Source organism: Salvelinus alpinus, chromosome 1 (assembly GCF_045679555.1).
Source record: "Salvelinus alpinus chromosome 1, SLU_Salpinus.1, whole genome shotgun sequence".
Taxonomy (NCBI): Eukaryota; Metazoa; Chordata; class Actinopteri; order Salmoniformes; family Salmonidae; genus Salvelinus; species Salvelinus alpinus.
In genome coordinates, this window is record NC_092086.1 from 27,760,546 (window position 1) to 27,782,789 (window position 22,244).

General features: G+C 45.2%; 1 protein-coding gene across 3 annotated transcripts in view; it reads right to left on the minus strand.

Annotated features, from left to right (window-relative positions):
- Window positions 1-1,613: 1,613 nt before the first annotated feature.
- Window positions 1,614-22,244, minus strand: part of tnrc6c1 (trinucleotide repeat containing adaptor 6C1) — a 146,242-nt gene continuing 125,611 nt past the window's right edge. For all 3 annotated transcript variants that reach the window (XM_071395409.1, XM_071395418.1, XM_071395427.1), the window contains 15 exons: window positions 21,477-21,724; window positions 21,118-21,175; window positions 20,782-20,933; window positions 20,243-20,416; window positions 19,709-19,846; window positions 19,190-19,309; window positions 18,854-18,937; window positions 18,235-18,481; window positions 17,553-17,717; window positions 17,011-17,187; window positions 16,574-16,723; window positions 15,253-15,363; window positions 14,276-14,500; window positions 11,161-11,374; window positions 1,614-10,882 (listed from right to left, as the gene is read on the minus strand). In XM_071395409.1, the coding sequence (XP_071251510.1) occupies window positions 10,516-10,882; window positions 11,161-11,374; window positions 14,276-14,500; window positions 15,253-15,363; window positions 16,574-16,723; window positions 17,011-17,187; window positions 17,553-17,717; window positions 18,235-18,481; window positions 18,854-18,937; window positions 19,190-19,309; window positions 19,709-19,846; window positions 20,243-20,416; window positions 20,782-20,933; window positions 21,118-21,175; window positions 21,477-21,724 (2,630 nt within the window). In that variant the 3' untranslated portion in view covers window positions 1,614-10,515. The remainder of the gene's footprint in view (window positions 10,883-11,160; window positions 11,375-14,275; window positions 14,501-15,252; window positions 15,364-16,573; window positions 16,724-17,010; window positions 17,188-17,552; window positions 17,718-18,234; window positions 18,482-18,853; window positions 18,938-19,189; window positions 19,310-19,708; window positions 19,847-20,242; window positions 20,417-20,781; window positions 20,934-21,117; window positions 21,176-21,476; window positions 21,725-22,244) is intronic.

Sequence of the window (22,244 nt, forward strand, 5' to 3'; positions counted from 1 at the left end):
AGCACTGAGAAGGAACTATCAGTGGTCACCAACCGTGGTACTGGAGTTACTGAGAGTGACGGCTTTAAGCCCTGTTCATCCTATGTGTCCACATTCTCATTGGGGGGAATTCCGACCCGAGTTAAATGCAAGTAAATGGAACGTAATTCCCTTTTTATGCACTGTTATCTCCACGTATTCTGACCTTTAAATTTAAGCACGAGAAAAGAATGCTATTCACCCCGCTATTCGTTGTGGTGGAGATCAATGAAATGAAGTTGTGGCGGAGATGTGTCTACAGATACTCTGTATTCTGAACTTGATTTAGCGCTTTATTCAATTTGTAAAGCTGAAGTGTTACAGATTCCGCGATATAAATGTAAAGGTCATTTCAGATTGAGCCGACATATGCAGCGTTTACCGTGAACGCAGTCTCGAATCCCATCACGGGCAACTTTACAACTACTTACTACTTTTTAACTACTTTGCAACTACTTAGCATGTTAGCTAACCCTTCCCCTGACCTTAAGCCCTAAACCATACAAAACATATCATACTAATTGGAGTGTCCCGGATTTACGTTGACTATGTATTTGGATAAAAGTGTGTGGGTGTTGATTGTGCAGAGAGCGTGTGTCAGTGCTCCAGCTACCCCCCACTGATCTACGCCATCTCTGCAGCAGCTGGCCTGCTTCTCCTCGTCCTCATCTGGCTGTGTGCAGCAGAGTGTGTAAGTAGCCTAATCAACCTGAACCTTACCACCACGCCACAACCAAGCATGTTAATGTGGAAATCTAAAGGAAGGGGCAGTCCTCACTGTTACTCTCAGAATTACTTCAGTTTATTTTCAGACACATGATGAACATTGTTTGCACATCTAATTTTAGTCAGGTATAAAGTCATGAGTACATTTGTCATTATAATAGTATGCCTCATATCCGTTTCAGGTTAAGCTGAGAAAACGTCATAAAACACAAGCCCCCATCCCCATCTATGAGGAAATGAACAGTGGGTGTCGAGGAGCTGGAAGTGCCCAGAATAACCATCCTGTGCCTACACACCTGGAGGAAACAGAGTCCCCGGTGTACGCCAACCCCCAGGCCAGACAAGCACAGGAGAACCACTACGCCAGCCCCCGACAGATCACTCTGAAGCCCTGAGCGAACCACGCTGAGGGTGCGTGTCATGCCCCCCTAAGGTTTTTTAAAAGGGGAATGGACACTGATGGCAAAAATAAGAGTACCAGAGTTTCAGATGTAGATATAAATGTTCTAACCCACTCTGACAGGTGGTGGGAAAGAGTTTGACCCTACCGCATCTGATGTCATTGCTTTTTCAAGTGTGTGCAAGATCATAAACTATTGGTCCCACCTCACCTTTCTTTTCTAGTGTCAAGGAGTCACCCAACTATGGTTGCTCAACAAACCCACCTACAGGATGAGAATGGAAAAGACTTACAGAGCTAGTACATAGGTCACCGTGCCTGTATAGTACATAGGTCACCGTGCCTGTATAGGTGTACTAGTGGTGATGCCCTTATGGCACAGCTGCCCTCAGAACAGGATCTAATAGGGAAAACTCCAATCTGCAAACTAATTGACAAACACCAACATCAAGAACTGACCACAACACCCTTTAACAGACCAGAAAAAACTGCAACTTTATTAATAGTTTGAAAGAAGCTCCATAGTTCATGAAAACATTGTTTTCGGTGCATGTCATTTAACAATCACATTCTATGAGGAGAAAGAGATACAGAGAAAATAAATCATTACAAGCCACTGACTTTTCTTTAAATCTCAGTAGACATTTTTCCTTAATATTTCAAAAATAAAAAAGGCAAAAAGCAGCCCTAACCCCAAATCCCCGTCCCACCCATCATCCCAACAAAAACAAAATAATTGAATGAAACGACAGAACATACAGATAGCCTTGGGGGTGACGGGCACAGTGCTAAAGAGTAAGACGCTCATTGGTTTAGGAAAACACAGTATAGCAATGTAGCGCGAGGTCAATCTGAATACACAGTATAGCCATGTAGCGCGATGTCAATCTGAAAACACAGCATGGCCATGTAGCGCGATGTCAATCTGAAAACACAGCATGGCCATGTAGCGCGAGGTCAATCTGAATACACAGTATAGCCATGTAGCGCGAGATCAATCTGAAAACACAGCATGGCCATGTAGCGCGAGGTCAATCTGAATTAAGGAAGCCGGATGTTGGGGTCTTGGGGTGGGGGGGTAGGCCTACCCAACCAAATAAAAACAGTGGATCCCAAAACCCCTGCATAAAATGTGCCTTGTACCCATCAAAGTCCCCCCCCCCCAACGTGTGCATAGATCATGATCCTTTACAACCAGCTAGTTTTAAAAACATCCTCCAAATAAATGCGACGTCAGTTTTTTCCCCTGTTCTTTAATACCCGCCATAAGAGAGAATGACAGAGGAAAGACAGAGTAATGCACAATGGTCCTTATTCAGTCAGGACAGGACATCTAAAAAAAAATACAATAAAGATTCAAAACATACAGAATTTGCATGTTCTTTCACGGTATTTTTTTTGTAACAATCAAAATCAAATGATAATTTTGTTTTTAAATGTAAAACAATTTTAATAAAATGTATATAAAGCACTCCATTTTTTTAAAGTTCATTTAAAGTCCATTATTTGGTTAATATGTACAGTGCCTTCATAAAGTATTCACACCCCTTGACTTTTTCCACATTTTGTTGTTACTTAGTGGGATTACAATGGATTTAACTGTAATTTTTTTGGCAATGATCTACACATAGTTCTCTAATCTCAGTGTACGAAAAATTCTAATATTTGTACAAAAATCATGAAAAATAAAACATGAATATATCTTGATTAGATAAGTATTCAACCCCCTGAGTCAATACATGCTAGAATCACATTTGAGTCTGAGTAAGTCTCTTTCCACACCTGGATTGTGCAACAGTTGTCCATTATTTTTTTCAGAATCCTTCAAGCTCTGTCAAATTGTTTGTTGATCAATGTTAGACAACCATTTTTATGTCTTGCCATTCAAGCAGATTTAAGTCAAAACTAACTCGGCCACTCTGGAACATTCACGGTACGCAAGTCCAGCGTAGATTTGGCCTTGTGTTTTAGGTTATTGTCCTGCTGAAAGGTGAATTCCTCTCCCAGTGTCTAGTCTAGTGGAAAGCAGACTGAACAAGGTTTTCCTATAGGATTTTAACAATTACAAGCATACCCATAACAAGATGCAGCCATCACTGCTTGAAAATATGGAGGGTGGTACTCTCAAACATAACACTTTGTATTCAGGACAAAAAGTTTATTGCTTTGCCACATTTTTTGAAGAATTACTTTAGTGCCTTGTGGCAAACAGGATACATGTTTCAGAATATTTGTATTCTGTACAGGCTTCCTTTTCACCCTGTCAATGAGGTTAGTATTGTGAACTAACTACAATGTTAGTGATCCATCCTCAGTTTTCTCCTGTCACAGCCATTATACGCTGTAACTGTTAATGTCTCCATCGGCCTCATGGTGAAATCCCTGAGCAGTTTCCTTCCTCTCCGGCAACTGAGTTAGGAAGGACGCCTGTATCTCTGTAGTGACTGGGTGCATTGATACACCATCCAAAGTGTAATTAATAACCACCATGCTCAAAGGGATATTCAATGCCTGTTTTTTGTGTTTTTTTACCCATCTACCCATCTACCAATTCCTTTGCGAGGAATTGGAAAACCTCCCTTTATGGTTGAATCTGTTTGAAATTCACTGCTGACTAAAGATAATTGTATGTATGGGGTACAAAGATGAGGTAGTCATTCAAAAATCATGTTAAACACTATTACTGCACACAGAGTCCATGCAACTTGTGTGACTTAAGAACATTTTTTACTCCTGAACGTATTTAGGCTTGCCATAACAAAGGGGTTGAATACTTATTGACTCAAGACATTTCAGCTTTTAATATTTTATTAAATTTGTCAAATTTAGAAAATCATAATTCCACTTTGACATTATGGGGTATTGTGTGTAGGCCAGTGACCCAAAAAATCTAAATGTAATACATTTTAAATTCAGGCTGTAACAACAAAATTTGGTAAAAGTCAAGGGGTGTGAATAGTTTCTGAAGGCACTGTAAACTGCTACGGATTTAAAAACAAAGGATATTTTCTCTCTTTCTGAAATCTCTCTTTCTGAAGTTTTTCAGTGCTTTTTTTCTTTTCTTTCCATACATTAAAATGGAGTGGAGTTGGAACCCTGGCCTTCCTGAGACAAGATCCACTTTATGTGTGCAAGATAGTGAGCAATTATGTATTTTTTTTTCTTTTTACAAAGGAAAAATGTAATCAATAAAAATGCACAGGCTTTAGATAGTCCATGAAATCAACATAGAACAAAGATGTCAAAGGTCAAATATAACATGACAACACTGTTGGATCCCAGAGTTCTGAAAGTAGCACAATATTAAAATCTTCATTCTGTAAAGTGTTTTTGTTATTCTTTTTAAAATGGAAGTATTTGTCCTTTTCTTGTGTTTTTCCAACATTTTCATACAGTTAATTCCTTTTCCTCGAACTTCAGAAAAACAAAAATGGTTGTAAACCGTCAGTGGCCTTGCAGAAAACAAGCAAACATAACATGAGATTTTAACAAAAATGAAACTGAACGAAAGCTAACAAACCAAAAAGGTAGGCACCTCTGAAGTGAGCCTTGTAACCAACCCTCCTTCTGATGTCTTATCCTTCGGTTTCTCCCTGAATAGACAGGGAGAGCTACAAGTCTCTCTACCCAAACTCTATGGCCACAGGTCTTCAAAAATACTTTTTTTGTAACGTTTTTTTTCAATATTTGATTTTTTTTGTTGCTTTTCTATACTTTTTAAGTTTATAATCTGAAAAAATGGTGCAATACTTATAATTAATAATCCATATTTTTTCTTGGATTATTCCACAATGAAAGCCACTACAAGGTAGATAAACATATTACAGATTAAAAACACTTATTTTCTTAAGTCCTTGAGTAAACATTTACACGTGAAGTCGCCGTCTGCCCCCAGTACTTTATCTGGCGTTGTTCGATTAGCTTGAGGGGAGGACTGACACTCAGTGCAACGCTAGAGTCTAATAACAATAAACATCACAATATACTTTTGATAAGCCAAAAATAAAACCTAAAACTAATATACTGAATAGAAATAAAATGAATAAGCGGAGATAATCCCCGCTGTAAATCACAGGCTCACAATCGTTTGAAACCTCATACACACCGTCTGTCAAACAGACACATCCATCCATCCATGAAACATACAGTACAGGCAACCTTGTGCAAACACTCAGATACAACAGATGTCACTTAGCCTTTTTTTATACCAATCTTTGTTTTTAACAATCCTCCTTTTTCTAATTTAGTTCACTCAGAACAGATGTTCTCAAATATCCAGGAAGTGTATGAACGAGACAAAATGATTACAAAGTGTTCACATTACAATATTGGCGCTTCTTTTGATTCAAGTATTTGTATTCTTTATTTTTGTATTACTCTGATATGTTAATATTATATTTATCTTCTGTGAAATATACAGAGAAGGAGAATACATAGGGGTAAGGTTGGACCTGGGGCAGAGACAGCGGGCTTAGGGTCAAGTGGAAAGAGAAACCTAGCTGTATACATATATACACACTTGGATGTATACATGTATATAAACTAGCATGTGCATATTCAACCCAGGCCCTTGAGAAAGATACGTTGTTTTGTATTCCTCTTGAAATGGGGTCCCTACCCCAGAACCTACTCTGGTCCATGATTGAGAAGCATACTTTGCTTAAACTCCAGTTGCCTTTGAGTGATTTAAAAAGGGAGATTCTCTTGACTTCCTACACCAGTCATCCATGGTGTATATTGGTGAGTAGGGGTGGGGGGGTAGAGTGACAGGTGGTCTCTCAGTGCTGGTGCTGCACAGAGAATCCTGGGACGCCTCTGAGACTTGACCCCCCAATCCCTTTTTTGTGACCCTATTCCAGTCTGTAGCCTCGGGAGCCCAGCGTGGAGCAAAACAATTCAGCTTTTTCAGAAACAGGCAATTAGTGATTGTTGCTAATGTCACACGACAACGACGAGTACGAAAAACAACTCTTGGAAGAGGGTCTTTCCCCTTTTAAGACTTGGTACCGAACAACAAAACTGTGAGGTGTGTCCTGGCCCTGCTGATGTGGTGGGCCCCACCTGGACCCTAACCCAAAAACCCAGATCTGTGGCAATGTTCTGTTCTGTGGGTGGTGCACTCGAGGCTGGAGGTCAGAAATGAACACCATCGATACAGCGTTCCAGAAGGTAGCCCCAGTCAGAGTGCCACAGTTGGGGGAAAAAGGCTTGCAGAGAGAACGAGGCCTCTCAGCCAAGGAGTGCACAGCAAAAAACATACTTTAGGATTTTTTTTAAACACTTTTTTTTGTACTTTAGTTTCTACTTTTTGTCAACCCCCCCAAAAAAGATAACATGTTTTTGGTTTTATAAAAGGTGTACCCGATGTGACCCATCAACAGTACACACAGACTGCCTGTTTTCTTTTGATAGCTGGGACAAGGGACTGCCTCATATGTCCTGGCCCAAATATTACCCCCTCCTCCCACCCCACATTCCTCCATGACCATGTGCCTTTAAGTCTAGGATTCAGGCAGAAATGTAGTCTCAAAACAACTGAATCATGGGAATTGAAGGCTCATTTGACAGCAGATACAACTCAATGGTAAATGGCAGGGCTGAAGTATATATTTTAGTCCAGTTGGCACATGACACATGAGGAAGGACTCCCAGAAACCCCCATCCCCACCACTCATACTTCTCATACCACTCAGCAGGTCATTATTAGTGTTATCTAAAAGCTCTTGAAATCATCACAATGAACAACTGTACTTTACAGATGTACTTTACACAATGCTAGAGCGCCAACAGGGGAACGCAGTCTACTCAGTGGTCCTCCTGAGGTGTGTATGTATGAGGGATATCAGTGAGACTGAATTACAAAGACACCACAGTGATGGGGCAGTGGGGAGGGTAGTTTGGAGTCTGCCTAGTGCTGGCTGGTATGAAAAAATGCCAGGGGGGGTGGAAAGGAGGGGGTTAGACAATTGGCAGATGGTTGGTGGACTGATGGTTGATGGTTCTGAGCGCGAACCTCTGTCTTTGCATAGAAATCGAGTGCTGCGTCAGTTTATATGGTATTCAGGTTGACGGAGAGGGATAGTGGTATAAGAGTCTGTCTTTTCATTCTGCCAGAAAACTCCTAGACAGCCTATGGAAAATAAAGCACCAGTGTGAGCGAGGCCTGACTGGAGTGGAGGATGTGTGTGTGGAGAGAACAACATGGGGATGGGAAGGGAGAGAGGGTGGGCTGGGCAGCAGAGGCTGTGAGAGAGGGGGAGCAGGGCAGGCCGGGTAGATAGATACCCTCTGAATCTCACACCTGATCTGACTATACATTAGAACCATCAGGTCTGCTCCTGAACCAAAACACTGACTGTCCAACAACCACACCAAATGAACCACCCCCACTGAGATCTGCAGTGTCCGTATCCATAACATTCCTGTGGTGGGCTGCGTTTGCTGAGGTGCGCGTCGAACCAGAAGTATTTTAGTTTCTGCTTACGAGCAGTAAGAGCAGGGGACAGGAGAGCAGCTGAACACTGCATGGAGCCGTCGAAAAAACATCCGTAAAAATCATTGTAATCATCATAAAACAAACATCAACAACAGCAAGTTTGACAAAAACTAAAATAACTCTGCCGATTTTTCCAGAAATGAAAATAATAAACCAAAACAATTAAACCAAAGAAAACTTAACACAATTCAAAAACCTCTCCATCTCTGGCTAAAGTGATCCTTGCATGAGAGACAGAGGGCGGGATAGAGTGGAGGTGATGAACAACAGAAGAGAGAGGGATAGAGTGGAGGTGATGAACAACAGAAGAGAGAGGGATAGAGTGGAGGTGATGAACAACAGCAGAGAGAGGGATAGAGTGGAGGTGATGAACAACAGCAGAGAGAGGGATAGAGTGGAGGTGATGAACAACAGCAGAGAGAGGGATAGAGTGGAGGTGATGAACAACAGCAGAGAGAGGGATAGAGTGGAGGTGATGAACAACAGCAGAGAGAGGGATAGAGTGGAGGTGATGAACAACAGAAGAGAGAGAGATAGAGTGGAGGTGATGAACACCAGAAGCTGGCGCAGTAGTAGTAGTTAATACGAATCGGACAGTTCTGACAGCTGCTCTTGGGCACCAGAGGCCCGGGAGGTCCCTGAGGGAACCAGTCTGTGAGGCTCCCCAGGGAGGGAGAGGTGAAGGTGGGGTGAGAGCTGCTGCAGAGGCCTGGTATGGAGCTTCTATGAAGTCCACCCCCTCCGCAGCAGGCAGGCACTCAATGGCCACACGATCATACAGGTTGGCAGGGCTTGTGAAAAAGGTTGAGATAGAGAGAAAATGGCGATCCCCCTGCAGAATCCATCCACAGAACATTGCCGCAGCATCTAGTTGCGTCTCCAGACAACAAGGCTAAAGATTTTCAGTCATGTAACAGTGATATTTACTTTGATAGAGTGAAAGGGAAAACAGGCGAGTGCTTCGGGGTCTCACACCCGATAGTGCCCAAAGTCTTTCATTCTTTCTTTCCTTTCCATCCCTTCATTTTGCTACCATTTCAGAAACTTTCCTGGTACCACACACAGACCGCGAGAAAGGGAAGGTTTAAAATAAAAACAATATGAAAACTGAAAATAGTTTCACATCTGTGTTACAGTTCATAAAGAGTTACGGAGAAGCCACGTCGTAGTAGATTGCTTGTTTTTTTTGTTTGAGTTTTTTCTCTCGAGTTTTTCAGTGTCACACGCTTCTCCTCTTCTGATTCGTTGGCATTGAAGTGAAGGAGCATGCCGCTCTTTGCTAAGTGCTATGATAAACCACCTCTTTTTATAAAGCAGTTATATATTTGTTCCATACTTTTTTGTACCAAATACAACAATGGAAAGAAAAAAATGCATGGTTTCGTCTTGTGGGTAGATAAGGAACAAGTCTCGTTTTGGTATAATGCCCCATACACCCCCTTCCTTACCCCTGTGCCCCTCTAGTCAGTCACTGTTGTGTGCGGCTGGATTAGAAAGACCTAGTCCAAGACTGAATAACAAGTGCTTGTTGTATATCCTTGTGTTTCACGGATAAGTGGGTCCAGCCAGCTCACACACCCAGGGGGGATGGATATAGAGAGTCCTTGCTGATTTTGTCTCTGCTCTTGAAAGAGGTTTGTGAGAGAAACCCTTTTAGTACTTGGGGTGGACGGTAGTAGAGAGTAGTCTGTGGCTTATATTGCACGTCACTTGAAATGGTGTGTTGGTGTAAAGGAGAGATTAGTGGACCACGGTAATGACTGAGGTCTTCCGCAGTCACAGAAAGGGGGGAACCAGACCACAAGTTCGTCCTTAAACGAGTTGAGGTGCATTTCAAAAGTGTTTTGTTACAGTTCCATAGAGCAGTGGTTACTAGACTTCAACAAGACGGTCATACACACATGGAAACACACGCCCCCGGAAATATTCACACACTGGAGTCATATTTCTCTTCGCTTATTTTGCGAATGGTTCGGGGAAACAAAACTCCATGACAAAAATGGCTTTAAAATGAACAAGGCGAAGATCTTTTGCGTTTGCATCATCAATCCCTTTAAGAGTGGTGGGGACTGAATAATATGCTTGTGACCGCCGAGGCTTCCAGTTGAGAGCTGCTGTGGCCTCAGTCTCTTACAAGCACATCCTCTCCCCTCGGTTTTCGCTGGCTCAGAAATGAGTGTGCAATTCTCAGTACGTTTTCTTCAGTAAGTACAGAGTGAGTGAGAATCAGTGAATAAAGGAGGGGAACCAGGCCAGGAGGGAGGTTAAGGCTAGTAATTAGGGCTGAGAAAAAACAAACAAGAGAAATTTCGGACTGGTAGAAAGTTCTGGAACCTTCCCGACAGGAAGGGGATGGGCTTTGGGAATGATGTGTATCTATGGTTTCTCTGAGGTGTGGATTGACTGCTGTCAGGCAGCAAGGGATTATGGGAGTTTTGAAGATGGCAGCTCATTGTTTGAAGCAGTTAGTCTAAAATACACGTTTCACATGACAAATAGTTCTCAGAGTAAAGTTCAAATGTTTCTCTTCCTTTGTTGTTTGAGTCAAAGGCATACTCGTGCTTTTCCCAAAGTCCCAACTTAAAACACTGCAACCCGAGCCTCTCGCCGAACAAATCTAAAATGAAATGTTTTTCTTTTAAACAAACAGAAAAATTGGAAGAGGGTGAGCAGCGTGGACACAGAAGAGTCACCTTGTCCTCCTCAAGTCTGTCCCTCGATCATCCCACCCACACTGATTATCACCACATTGATCTGCTTGGTTTTTGCTCTTCTGTCTGTATACATGTATATATGTATATATGTAGTACTGTGTAGTATTCCTGTGTAGTATTCCATTCCTCCTTTTTCTAGCATGGAGCTCTGTGACGTGGTCCTACATGGACTCCCCGCTCAGCAGGTCCCCAGGCAGCAGCGTGTTGATTGGAGTAGGACTCCCCATGACCCGCCCCTCCTCTCCGCTGGGCGGTCCCCATAGGCTGGAGTACTGGGGCACACCCCCCCACAGCAGGTCTCCGCCCGTCTTGGCTCCACCTCCTCCCATGCCGCCACCAGAGTTCCAGTGGGGATGGCCAATGGGGTGCGAGGATCTGGGCCCGGAACCGCCCATCCGCGTCTGATTGACGCCTGGGTCAGCCTGCCAGCTGGTAGTTGAGGCTAGCTGCTGGCCCTGTGCAAAGAAGCGCTGGACCTCTTCCTCCCCAGCAAACTCTGCCAGGATGGTAGTGTTACCCAGAACGCACCTGGACAGGAAGAGAGACAAACAGAGGTGTTATTTAGTTAGCCTCGTTGAAGTGGCCATTCTCATACACCACGTGTGATGCTATAGATACTGTACCCTTTGTGGAAGCAGGCCGGCCACCCACTAAAAGATCTCTCTAAGTTCAAATTTTTCCAAATTCTAAGCTTTCCAAGTTCTCCCAGTTCTAAGTTCTTTCACACCTGACAGTTGACATGACATAAGTGTTTCTGCCTACGAGCAGTGAGAGGGGCAGGAAAACTGCCAACAACATCTCCGTACATGTGCAGGGACTTCTGGGCCTTGGCGGCCTCCTCCTTGGAGCTGTAGCGCACCAATGCGTTGCCCTGGGTCAGGTTGAGGTGGAATGTGATGAGGGGGCCGTGCTGCATGCATAGCGTCCGCAGGGTGGACCCGTCTATCTGGGGAGTGAGGTTCCTCAGGACCAACCAGCTACTGGTCCTGTTGGAGCTGTCTGTACTCCATGTGGTAGCTGCTATAAGGATAGAGGGGGAGGAGAAGGAGAGAAGAGAGGGAGGAAAGAGCTAAATAAATCTAAAATGCAGATTTGCTCTATATCTAACACCATGATGTCACATTGTCAGAAATGCTAGGAAAGTCAGTTAGTAAGATGGGTGGTGTATTCTAAGCAGTAAGCTCTGTAGTTTAGGTAAACCACAGTGTCAGTTGATCAAGAGAGGTGCGTTCAACCACAACAAGGCATTCTCGGGGTGTTGTCTAGACCGCCTTGGCTGTACCAAAAGGGCAAGAAGTCTCTGCCTGCCAGGCTACAACATACACGTCTACAACCTGGCCTTAGAACCTGGCCTTCTCTTTTCTTACATGGCACATATTGCGCTTTTACTTTCTTCTCCAACACTTTGTTTTTGCATTATTTAAACCAAATTGAAAATGTTTCATTATTTATTTGAGGCTAAATTTATTTTGTTGATGTATTATATTAAGTTAAAATAAGTGTTCATTCAGTATTGTTGTAATTGTCATTATTACAAATACATTTTTAAAAGTTTTATTTTTTATTTTTTTTATTTTTATTAAATCGGCAGATTAATCGGTATCAGTTTTTTGGTCCTCCAATAATCGGTATCGGCGTTGAAAAATCATAATCGGTCGACCTCTAGTCTGTATCACAACACCTCTAGAACCTGGCCTTTAGTCTGTATCAAAACACCTCTAGAACCTGGCCTTTAGTCTGTTTCACAACACCTCTAGAACCTGGCCTTTAGTCTGTATCACAACACCTCTAGAACCTGGCCTTTAGTCTGTATCACCTCTAGAACCTGGCCTTTAGTCTGTATCACCTCTAGAACATGTCCTTTAGTCTGTATCACAACACCTCTAGAACCTGGCCATTAGTCTGTATCACAACACCTCTAGAACCTGACCTTCAGTCATCTTCTACTCTAACAGAACATTTATGAGGGCTGCAGTTTTTATGGGAAGCACAACAAACATACTACATTTTTTGGAGAGAAAGACAGTTGTTACATGAACTTCATAACTGATCAACTTCACATGCACTGGTTGAACCAAAACCCATTCAGTCAATTCATTTATCCAGTCAGTAAGCAAGTCCCCATCCTCCCCATCCAGTTACTTAACTTCTCTAGGGTAGGGGGCAGCATTTGGAATTTTGGATGAAAAACATGCCCAAATTAAACTGCCAGCTACTCATCCCCAGAAGATAAGATATGCATATTATTGGTATATTTGGATAGAAAACACTCTGAAGTTTCTAAAACTGTTTGAATCATGTCTGAGTATAACAATAGAACTTATTTAGCAGGCGAAACCCCGAGGACAAACCATTCAGATTTTCTTTTTGAGGTCACTCTCTTTTCAATGGGTTTTCATTGGGAAACCAGATTTCTAAGGGACCTGCTTGCAGTTCCTACCGCTTCCACTGGATGTCAACAGTCTTGAGAATTTGGTTGAGGTTATTCCTTTGTGTAATGAAGAAGTACGGCCATCTTGAACGAGAGTCACTCGACATGTCCTGTTTGTTAGAGGCGCGAGACCAGAAAGCTAGCTACAGTTGGTTTTAATCCTGTATTGAACACAGATCATCCCGTCTTCAATTTTATAGATTATTAACGTTAAAAAATACCTAAAGTTGTATTACAGTTTGACATTTTTTGGCTTACAGGTAACCTTTGAGATATTTTGTTGTCACGTTTGAGCAAGTTGGAACCGCTGTTTTTCTGGATCAAACGCACCAAATAAATTGACATTTTGGATATATATCGACGGAATTAATCGAACAAAAGGACCATTTGTGATGTTTATGGGACATATTGGAGTGCCAACAACAGAAGCTCGTCAAAGGTAAGGCATGAATTATATTTTTATTTCTGCGTTTTGTGTCGCGCCTGCAGGGTTGAAATATGCTTATCTCTCTTTGTTTACAATGGTGCATTCATCAGATAATAGCATCGTTTGCTTTTGCCGAAAAGCCTATTTGAATTCTGACATATTGGCTGGATTCACAACCAGTGTAGCTTTAATTTGGTATCTTTCATGTGTGATTTAATGAAAGTTTGATTTTTATAGTAATTTTTATGTTAATTAATTTGAATTTGGCGCTCTGCATTTTCTCAGGCTTTTTGCCAAGTGAGACAGTAGCATCCCGCCTAAACTCAGATTTTTGGATATAAATATGAACTTTACCGAACAAAACATACATGTATTGTGTAACACGAAGTCCTATGAGTGTCATCTGATGAAGATCATCAAAGGTTAGTGATGAATTTTATCTCTATTTCTGCTTTTTGTTACTCCTCTCTTTGGCTGGAAAAATGGCTGTCTTTTTCTGTGACTTGGCTCATACCTAACATAATCGTTTGGTGTGCTTTCGTCGTAAAACCTTTTTGAAATTGGACACTTTGGCTGGATTTACAACAAGTGTATCTTTAAAATGGTGTAAAAACTTGTATTTTTGAGGAATTTAAATTATGGGATTTCTGTTGTTTTGAATTTGGCGCCCTGCAGTTTCACTGGCTGTTGACGATACCCTAGAGAATACCACATACCCTAGAGAAGTTAACAGCTGATCAAATAGACACCCGGACTATTTGCATTGACCCCCCCTTTGTTTTTACACTGCTGCTACTCGCTGTTTATTATCATACATAGTCACTCTACCCCTACCTACATGTACAAATTACTGTGACTCGGTACCGGTTCCCCCTGTACATAGCCTCATTATTGTTATTTTATTGTGTTACTTTTAAAATAAATATATATTCTTTACTTTAGTTCATTTAGTAAATATTTTCTTAACTCCATTTTTGTTAAAACGACATTGTTGTTTAAGCATTACACAGTTAGGTCTATGCCTGTTGTATTCGGCACATTTGACAAATACAATTTTATTTACCTGAGGAGTAGGAGCTGCTCCAGCCTTGGGCCAGGCCCAGGGAGTTGCCTCCCCAGGTGGAGGAGTGCTTGGTGGGGTTGGTGAGGCCCGGAGGGGGCCGCGTGGGGGCGGTTGTGTTACTGCGGGGCCCCTGGGGGACCTTCCACAACTCATGGGACAGAGAGACCTGGGAGGGGTGGGAGATGGGCCCCGGGGACCAGGTGGACTTCATGTCCGACAATTTACCTGAAAGAGAGATAAGAAAAAAAAAACATTGATTGCTGGGCAACAACTGGAGATACTTGGCATTCTTCCATCAACAACACACAGGGAACTAAACAACCCAAAACACTAGTCAGAATAATACCCTGGTAGAGGGGTTGTTGATGGTAGAGCAGAGCATTCATTCTGCTTTTCCTGTATGTGTTGAACCAAAAACAGACAGCGGACCACACACAGTCCCAGACCGCACAGTAAGGAGTACAGCACAGGGTCGGTCTCAGTCCATGGCTCACAGTATGGGACAGATCAGGCCAGGAACACAGACAGACCTCTTACTAGAACTATACTAAGATATAGTATATACACCCTCCTCCCAGTTCCCCCCCTATTCTCTTCTCTCCCCCCATGCTACACACAGGGGTGGGGATACATCAACACCACCAGAGGGAAGATGTATGAGGGGTACAACTAAAGAGGGAAGGGCACACAAAACAGATGCGATGGTAAGGATGGGGTCCTCCTCTGGACCAGATACTGAGCCACCAGAGACAGGGCAGGGAGGAGGAAAGGGTAGGGTTGGGACAAGCATCAACACTGATGGGGGGCAGGGGGACAAACTAGCTCAAAGCGGAAGTCACCCCTACCCACAGATCTAGGACCAGATTATCATATCACCTGATCCTAAACATAACCACTCGGAATATGGTAGGATATAAGATTTGACCCTGTATCAGTGGTTAGAGGCGACTTCCGCCCTCTCCGACAAAACTGTGTACCTGGGTCGTCCGTTTCCGGGGACGACAGACTGAACGAGCTAGAGTAGGCACTGACTGGCCAATCGGTGGAGGGGGGCAGGGCCTCGTTCTGAGATGAGGTGGGGGAGGAGCCTATGGGGGCATCGCATCCAGCAAAACAAAAACAGAAGAAGGGAATGGAAGAAAGAGAGAAAATCTAATAAAGAAAAATAATAAATGAAAGTGGATGACTGAATAGCTGTGGTGTTATGTGGCTGTGTGATATGGGAGAGTTCAAAGTGTTGGGAATAAGATGACCTAGTAGTGTAGATATACGAGTGTCAGATTGTACATGCAGTTAAGTGAAGAAGCAGCAGGACCAGAAGAAAAAAAGCAGGCTGCCTCCAGTGACTGAACTGTTACAGATAATCAGTCTCCCCAACCCATTGGGATACATTGCAGGCACAGTATCTGATTTGGCCTGCAGCAGTTTTCTTTGAATGATTCAGGTCATCTCAGACCCCCAGCTCTCCTCTCTCAAGACCAAGTCTACCAGAGGGAGAGCACCGTCATTACGTATGTATAGGACTACTTACAACATGAACACTCCCCTCCCTCCCTCTCTCTCACCTGTCCTTCTCCCCTCCCTCCCACCTCTCCTTTCCTTCTCCCCTCCCTCCCTCCCTCCCTCACCTCCTGTGTCCCTCTTTCCCTCTCCACTATGTTTCTCACCTCCCCGTCCCTCTCCACCCCAATCTCCCCTGTCCCTCTCCACCCCTAACTCCCCCGTCCCTCTCCCCTCTCCACCCCCAACTCCCCCGTCCCTCTCCCCTCTCCACCCCTAGCTCCCCCGTCCCTCTCCACCCCTAGCTCCCCCTGTCCCTCTCCACCCCTAGCTCCCCCGTCCCTCTCCACCCCTAGCTCCCCCGTCCCTCTCCACCCCTAGCTCCCCCGTCCCTCTCCACCCCTAGCTCCCCCGTCCCTCTCCACCCCTAGCTCCCCCGTCCCTCTCCACCCCTAGCTCCCCCGTCCCTCTCCCCTCTCCACCCCTAGCTCCCCCGTCCCTCTCCACCCCTAGCTCCCCCGTCCCTCTCCACCCCTAGCTCCCCCGTCCCTCTCCACCCCTAGCTCCCCCTCCCCCGTCCCTCTCCACCCCTAGCTCCCCCGTCCCTCTCCACCCCTAGCTCCCCCGTCCCTCTCCACCCCTAGCTCCCCTGTCCCTCTCCACCCCTAGCTCCCCCGTCCCTCTCCACCCCTAGCTCCCCCGTCCCTCTCCACCCCTGTCTCTCACCTCCCCTGTTCCTCTCTCCCTTCCTTCTCCACCCTCATCTCCCTTTCTGCTTCCCTCGTCCTCCGTCCTCACCTCCGCTGCGGTCTCTCTGCAGGTAGCGGTTGACGTCCTGGATGTTGGTGTTGATGGTGGGGCCACTGGGAACACTCCCCGGGGTCATGTTGGGGTCGTTCTCCGGGTCGATGTTCTGCAGGCCCTTCCAGGGCACGCCCGGGCAGAACTCTGGAGGAGGAAGTGATGGTACAGGAAGTATTACAATTGTCATTCCTCCCATTCATTTATATGATTACCTGGTTTAGTAATGCACAAAATAAAAAAACACTAAATGTGGTGCTTGCAATGAAACTAAACCCTTCTGATAAATTCACTTGAAAACAGAACTCATTTGGCTACATCAGTCCCATGATCATCATATTAGGTGAATTGGTTTTTGGCTGGACAGTAAGCAGTCACTGTAGCTGTCCAGGACTGTTTTCCACCATCCCAGTCTAACTAGCCAACTAACTGACCTGGAGGCCAGGTGATGTTGGCGCCGTTGACCATCTTATCGTTGGGGCTCTTGCCCTGGCTCCAGCTGTCTGGGGGCACCAGGGGGTTGGTGGGGGACTCGGAGCCAGGCATCATGCCGTAGGGGCTGTACCCATCCTCCATTTGGGGGGGCTTCCCGGGGGGGCCCAGGTTGGAACCTGCCAGAGACAAGAGGGGAACCAGGAAGTTGGTTAAGTAGAATATAAATTAGAACTAGAGAATGGAATACTTAGTCAAGTTTAATAGAAACCAATACAGGAGGGGTTAAATGCGAAAGACACATTTCAGTTGAATGCATTCAGTTGTACAACTGACCGGGTATCTCCCTTCCCTTTCCTAGAACATATAGTAGCATTGAGATGGAAATTACAAGGTTCCACTTGGAAAACTACATTCTGAAGCTGCCAACTGAGTGTCATACACCATGGTCCTTTCATATTCCCAGTTCTACTCAGTCCAGCTCAGTAGAGTTCAATAAATCTTTATTGTCCCAACATTGGGCAATGGTGTCAACAGTTTGTACCGTGCTTGTTCAGGTTGGGCTCCAGAGAGGATGAACCTCCAGAGAGGCTGTCCATGGAGTTGGGGTGTGTCCACTGGGAGAGGCGAGACTGGGGCTGGGGAAGCTCCTTCATGGACAGGCCTCCCACCTCTATGCAGGTTACATTCATGTTAGGATTCAGTCCAGCTGGGAGATGGGGAGAGAGAGGCAGGGAGATGGGGGGGGGGGGGGCAGAGAGAGAAGGAGACAGGCAGAGAGGGAGACAGGCAGAGAGGGAGACAGGCAGAGAGGGAGACAGGCAGGGAGGTAACACCAGACAAGACAAGTCAATAAAGCATTAAGGATGAATCACTCGTTTCTTGTTTTGCACTTTGTTGCTATGGTTCTTTATATAAATCCAATCAATCGTAATGCCTTTGCCACAGGATATCTGTTAGACACTGAGCAAGTCCCAACAGCTGTATTTGAACACAGACAGATATTGACCAGAAAGATGATCTGTTTAGCACAGAAAGGGCACACACAGATCTGGGACCTGTAACAGTGATGACATTCCCAGACCTGCTATCAATCAATCAAATGTATTTATAAAGCCCCTGTTACGTCAACAACTCTCCCAAATTGACAAGAGCCCAAAGAGCAAACAGAAGCACAGTGGAACTACTATATGTTGTGCACATTGTGGAACAGAGTTCACACTCACAGAGAGGGTAGGGGCTGTAGGAGTTGGGGGACGACTGCTGCTCTTTGGTCTGCAGGTCGGGTAGGCCCGGAGCCTGGGGGTGGCCTGGGAACAAGTCCAGGGCTGATTTGCCTTGGCCGTGGTGCAGGCCGGAGGAGGAGAGGGAGCCGAGGGTCTGCTGCTGCTGCTGCTTCATCAGCAGGGCCTGGGCCAGCTGTCTCTGGTGCTGTTGGATCTGCTGCTGCATGTTATTGATTGTACGTGCAACCTGCAGGAAGAGGAAGTGACATCGGAGAGAGACACAAAGCTGGTGGTCAGTTTATCTGTGAGCCAGCAGAGACCACAGGAAAAATGTCAATGGGACAGTTGCTGGAGAGAATGGCAAGTATAGCCCCTTATACATACAACATCTGCTTCTACTAAGGATTAACCACCCAGGTTATCTCAAATTCACCAGACTGGGAACCCAGGTATGTCTGCAAAGCACATACCATTCTACTATAGCAGAGGGGGTGTAAAACATTTGGGTTTTACCCCAGTATGAGGCCTGGCCGGGTTCAGGATCAGTAGATATGAAAGGCAGAGATGGGTGAAACTAGTGGGCTGTATTTGAGAGGGAGGGACACAGAGGGACACTCACGTGCTGCTCTTGCTGTCGGATGGGAGCAGAAACATTACGCTGCGCCTGCAACATCTGCTGCTGAATTTGTAAACGCTGGTACGCCTGCAGAGGAATACACGTTTACACACAAATCCACAGACACATATGTACATAAATATGCACGTGCACACACACACACACCATTTTCTAGTTGCTACAGAATGCGATCAGTCAAAACCCAAGGGTTTTTCACATCTCTAAGGCAACGAGGCAGTGGAGAAGTGTATGATATAAGCGTGTACAGAGTGTATCTGCATAGTGTTTTATATGGAGGAGTCCTAAAGTAAACTGAGAGGAGACCAGAAGAGGACTCACCAGTTGCAGCTGGTATAGTTGGTTCAAAAGGGTCATATGTTGAGGGTTTATTGGTGAGGTTAAAAGTGCAGGATTCAGACCAATGTTTTTTGCTGCAAATTGTAAGAGCTGTGCTTGAACCTAGACAAGAGAGAGACCAAAAGATACGGTTTTAGAAACCATAAACTAAGTACGAGAAAAACGGTGGACAGGACTGAGGCGCTTATGCACGTAAACTATGCTGAGGGGAGCTGAAAAATGTGTGTGTGATTCTATATATGAGTGCAAGTGTGTTTGTGTGTGTGTGAATGAGTGAGGGGAGATACTTGGAGGGGGCTGAGAGGTGTGTGGTATTCCCCAGGTCGTATTCATTAGGCACTAAATACAAGACAATGAATCCTAACAAGGATCCCTCCCAACCTGGACTTGTCTAATAACAACCTCTCACATTCGCTGTCCTTTGAAAACTGTTTTAAACAGTTTTCCCATAATGAATACAACCCTGGTCCATGTTGTGTGTGTGTGTGTGTGTGTGTGTACCTGAGGGGAGAGAAACTGAGGCACTTGAGCGCGTAGACTAGGCTGGGAGCCGAGAGGCGGCACTGACGGCTGAGGAGGAGGCTGCTGCATGGCCCGGGCTTGTGCTGCACCGCTACTGCCCAACATTCCACTCTGCATCTGGGAGGGAGGTGGAAACGAGGGTGGAACAGCATGATGATAGGGACCCACTATTCTGCACTGTTGAGGAAGAACTGCAAGTCTGCATGTCTCTGAACCGTTTACAGCCACGTGACCAATAAACTTTGATTTAGATTCATAAAAAGTCCAACAAGATTTAACAGGCTAGACAAAACCCAAACCTCTAGCTCTGTCTGTCCCCTGCCAGTCCGTCCGTCCATCCATCTCCCTCTCTGCCTATCAGTATGCCAACCAGTCCTTCCTCTTCTCACACTCCTATCCTTTCCTAGCAGTCTGTCATTCAACTCCACATTACACCCAATTCTGCTTATGGCACCTGTCTGTTGCCTGTCTGCTGTCTAAACCCCACATAGCCGTAGACAGTGTGCTGCCTACCTGTCTGTTGTTCAAGTTTTGCATGGCTAGGCCCTGTGGGCCGCCCAGGCCCTGGCTGGATAGAGGCAGGGCAGTGCTGGGCAGGGAGGGGAGTTTCAGGCCGAGGGGGCCGGGGGAACAAGGCATAAACGGTGAGGAGGTGAGGACGTCCTCCACCAGGCTACCAACACCGTCCTGCGCCCACACAGACAGCCACAGAGGGAGAGCGTCACCATTACACTCTCAATGGGTGGATACATAGAAAATGAACCTTGCCCGGTACAGAACAGAAACTGTCCTCATAACTAGCGAAGAATGGAACAAACACACTATTGAGTGAGTTACACAACAGTGTGATTGATGTACAGTATTATACTGTTAGTTTTTGAAAATCATTTTGGCTTTTTAAAAAACTTTTTTCCCCCTGATTCCTTGATAAGCTATTTTCCATGGTTCCCCAGAACAATATGTCTGCCCTGGCTATACAGCATATTCGCATTGAAGAACCCATGGATAATATAGGTGTGTGTGATGTTGGGGAGGGGGTCAGGGGTCATTACCTTGTCGAGGAAAGGGGAGCGATCTGAGGAGGACTCTTTGGAGTGGAGGGGAGGCCGGCAGCCCATTGGTCCCTTGTTGATCAGATAGTTGTTGTAGTCGGACATGCCGATCCCCCGCCTGTCCAGTTCCGTCTTCTTCTCCAACAGAGCACCTGAGAGAGACAGAGTCCCGAGAGTAGTGACAAAAAGAGAGCAGTGAGAGACAGAAAGAAAGAGGGAGAGAGAGAAAGAACACAGGGATATGACCAACACTGATACAGTCAGTGACAGTGATATGGAGGGCATCGGGAACAAGGAGTTAACAGAGTGTATTGAGGACTGGGAGAAGAGACTTACTCATGGCCTGGTCCAGGTTCATGTTGTTCCTCTTCAGAGCCTCCTCGGCTGGATCTCTCTGGACACACACACACACACACACACACACACACACACACACAAAGGAACGGCTGTCAGCAGAAATATCTCACAAACATGCATGTCTACGTGTGGTCCTGTGTGGCTCAGTTGGTAGGAACATGGAGCTAGCCAGGTCAGGAAGGCAGGTTTGATTCCCACGGGGGCTACCCAAATGTATGCATTCACTGTTGTATTAAAGTGTCTGCTAAATGGCATGTTATATTATCAGATTTCTATGTATACAGATTACATCAGTGTGGAGTTTGACCCCAGAGGTAGTAGCAGGTAGCAGCACTCACAGGGAAGCCCATGTCTGTCAGCTGCTTGATCAGGCGATTCATGATCCAGGCTTCCTCCTGCTTGCCCGGAATCTTCCCCTTGGGTGGGCCCTTCCTGGGTCTGTTGCCCCAGGAGTTGCTCTCCTGGGAGGCCTGGCTGCTCCACATGTCCCCGTCGTCAGGGTCCCACTGGCCCCCAGACAAACCCATGTCCTCCCCCCCACCGCCACCTACGCCGCCTCCCCAGCCGTCTTGCATAGATTTGGGGGCTGCAGAGGGAGAGAACGAAGTGTTTTGTTACTATCTTTTCAAATTCATTTTTATCCATCATCCTCCACAACGTTTTAAGTCACCAGCTGCCACTGATTATGACATAATATATTTGTATTGGTTCTGACAGTGGGGTATTTGTATTGGTTCTGACAGTGGGGTATTTGTATTGGTTCTGACAGTGGGGTATTTGTATTGGTTCTGACAGTGGGGTATTTGTATTGGTTCTGACAGTGGGGTATTTGTATTGGTTCTGACAGTGGGGTATTTGTATTGGTTCTGACAGTGGGGTATTTGTATTGGTTCTGACAGTGGGGTATTTGTATTGGTTCTGACAGTGGGGTATTTGTATTGGTTCTGACAGTGGGGTATTTGTATTGGTTCTGACAGTGGGGTATTTGTATTGGTTCTGACAGTGGGGTTTTGTATTGGTTCTGACAGTGGGGTATTTGTATTGGTTCTGACAGTGGGGTATTTGTATTGGTTCTGACAGTGGGGTATTTGTATTGGTTCTGACAG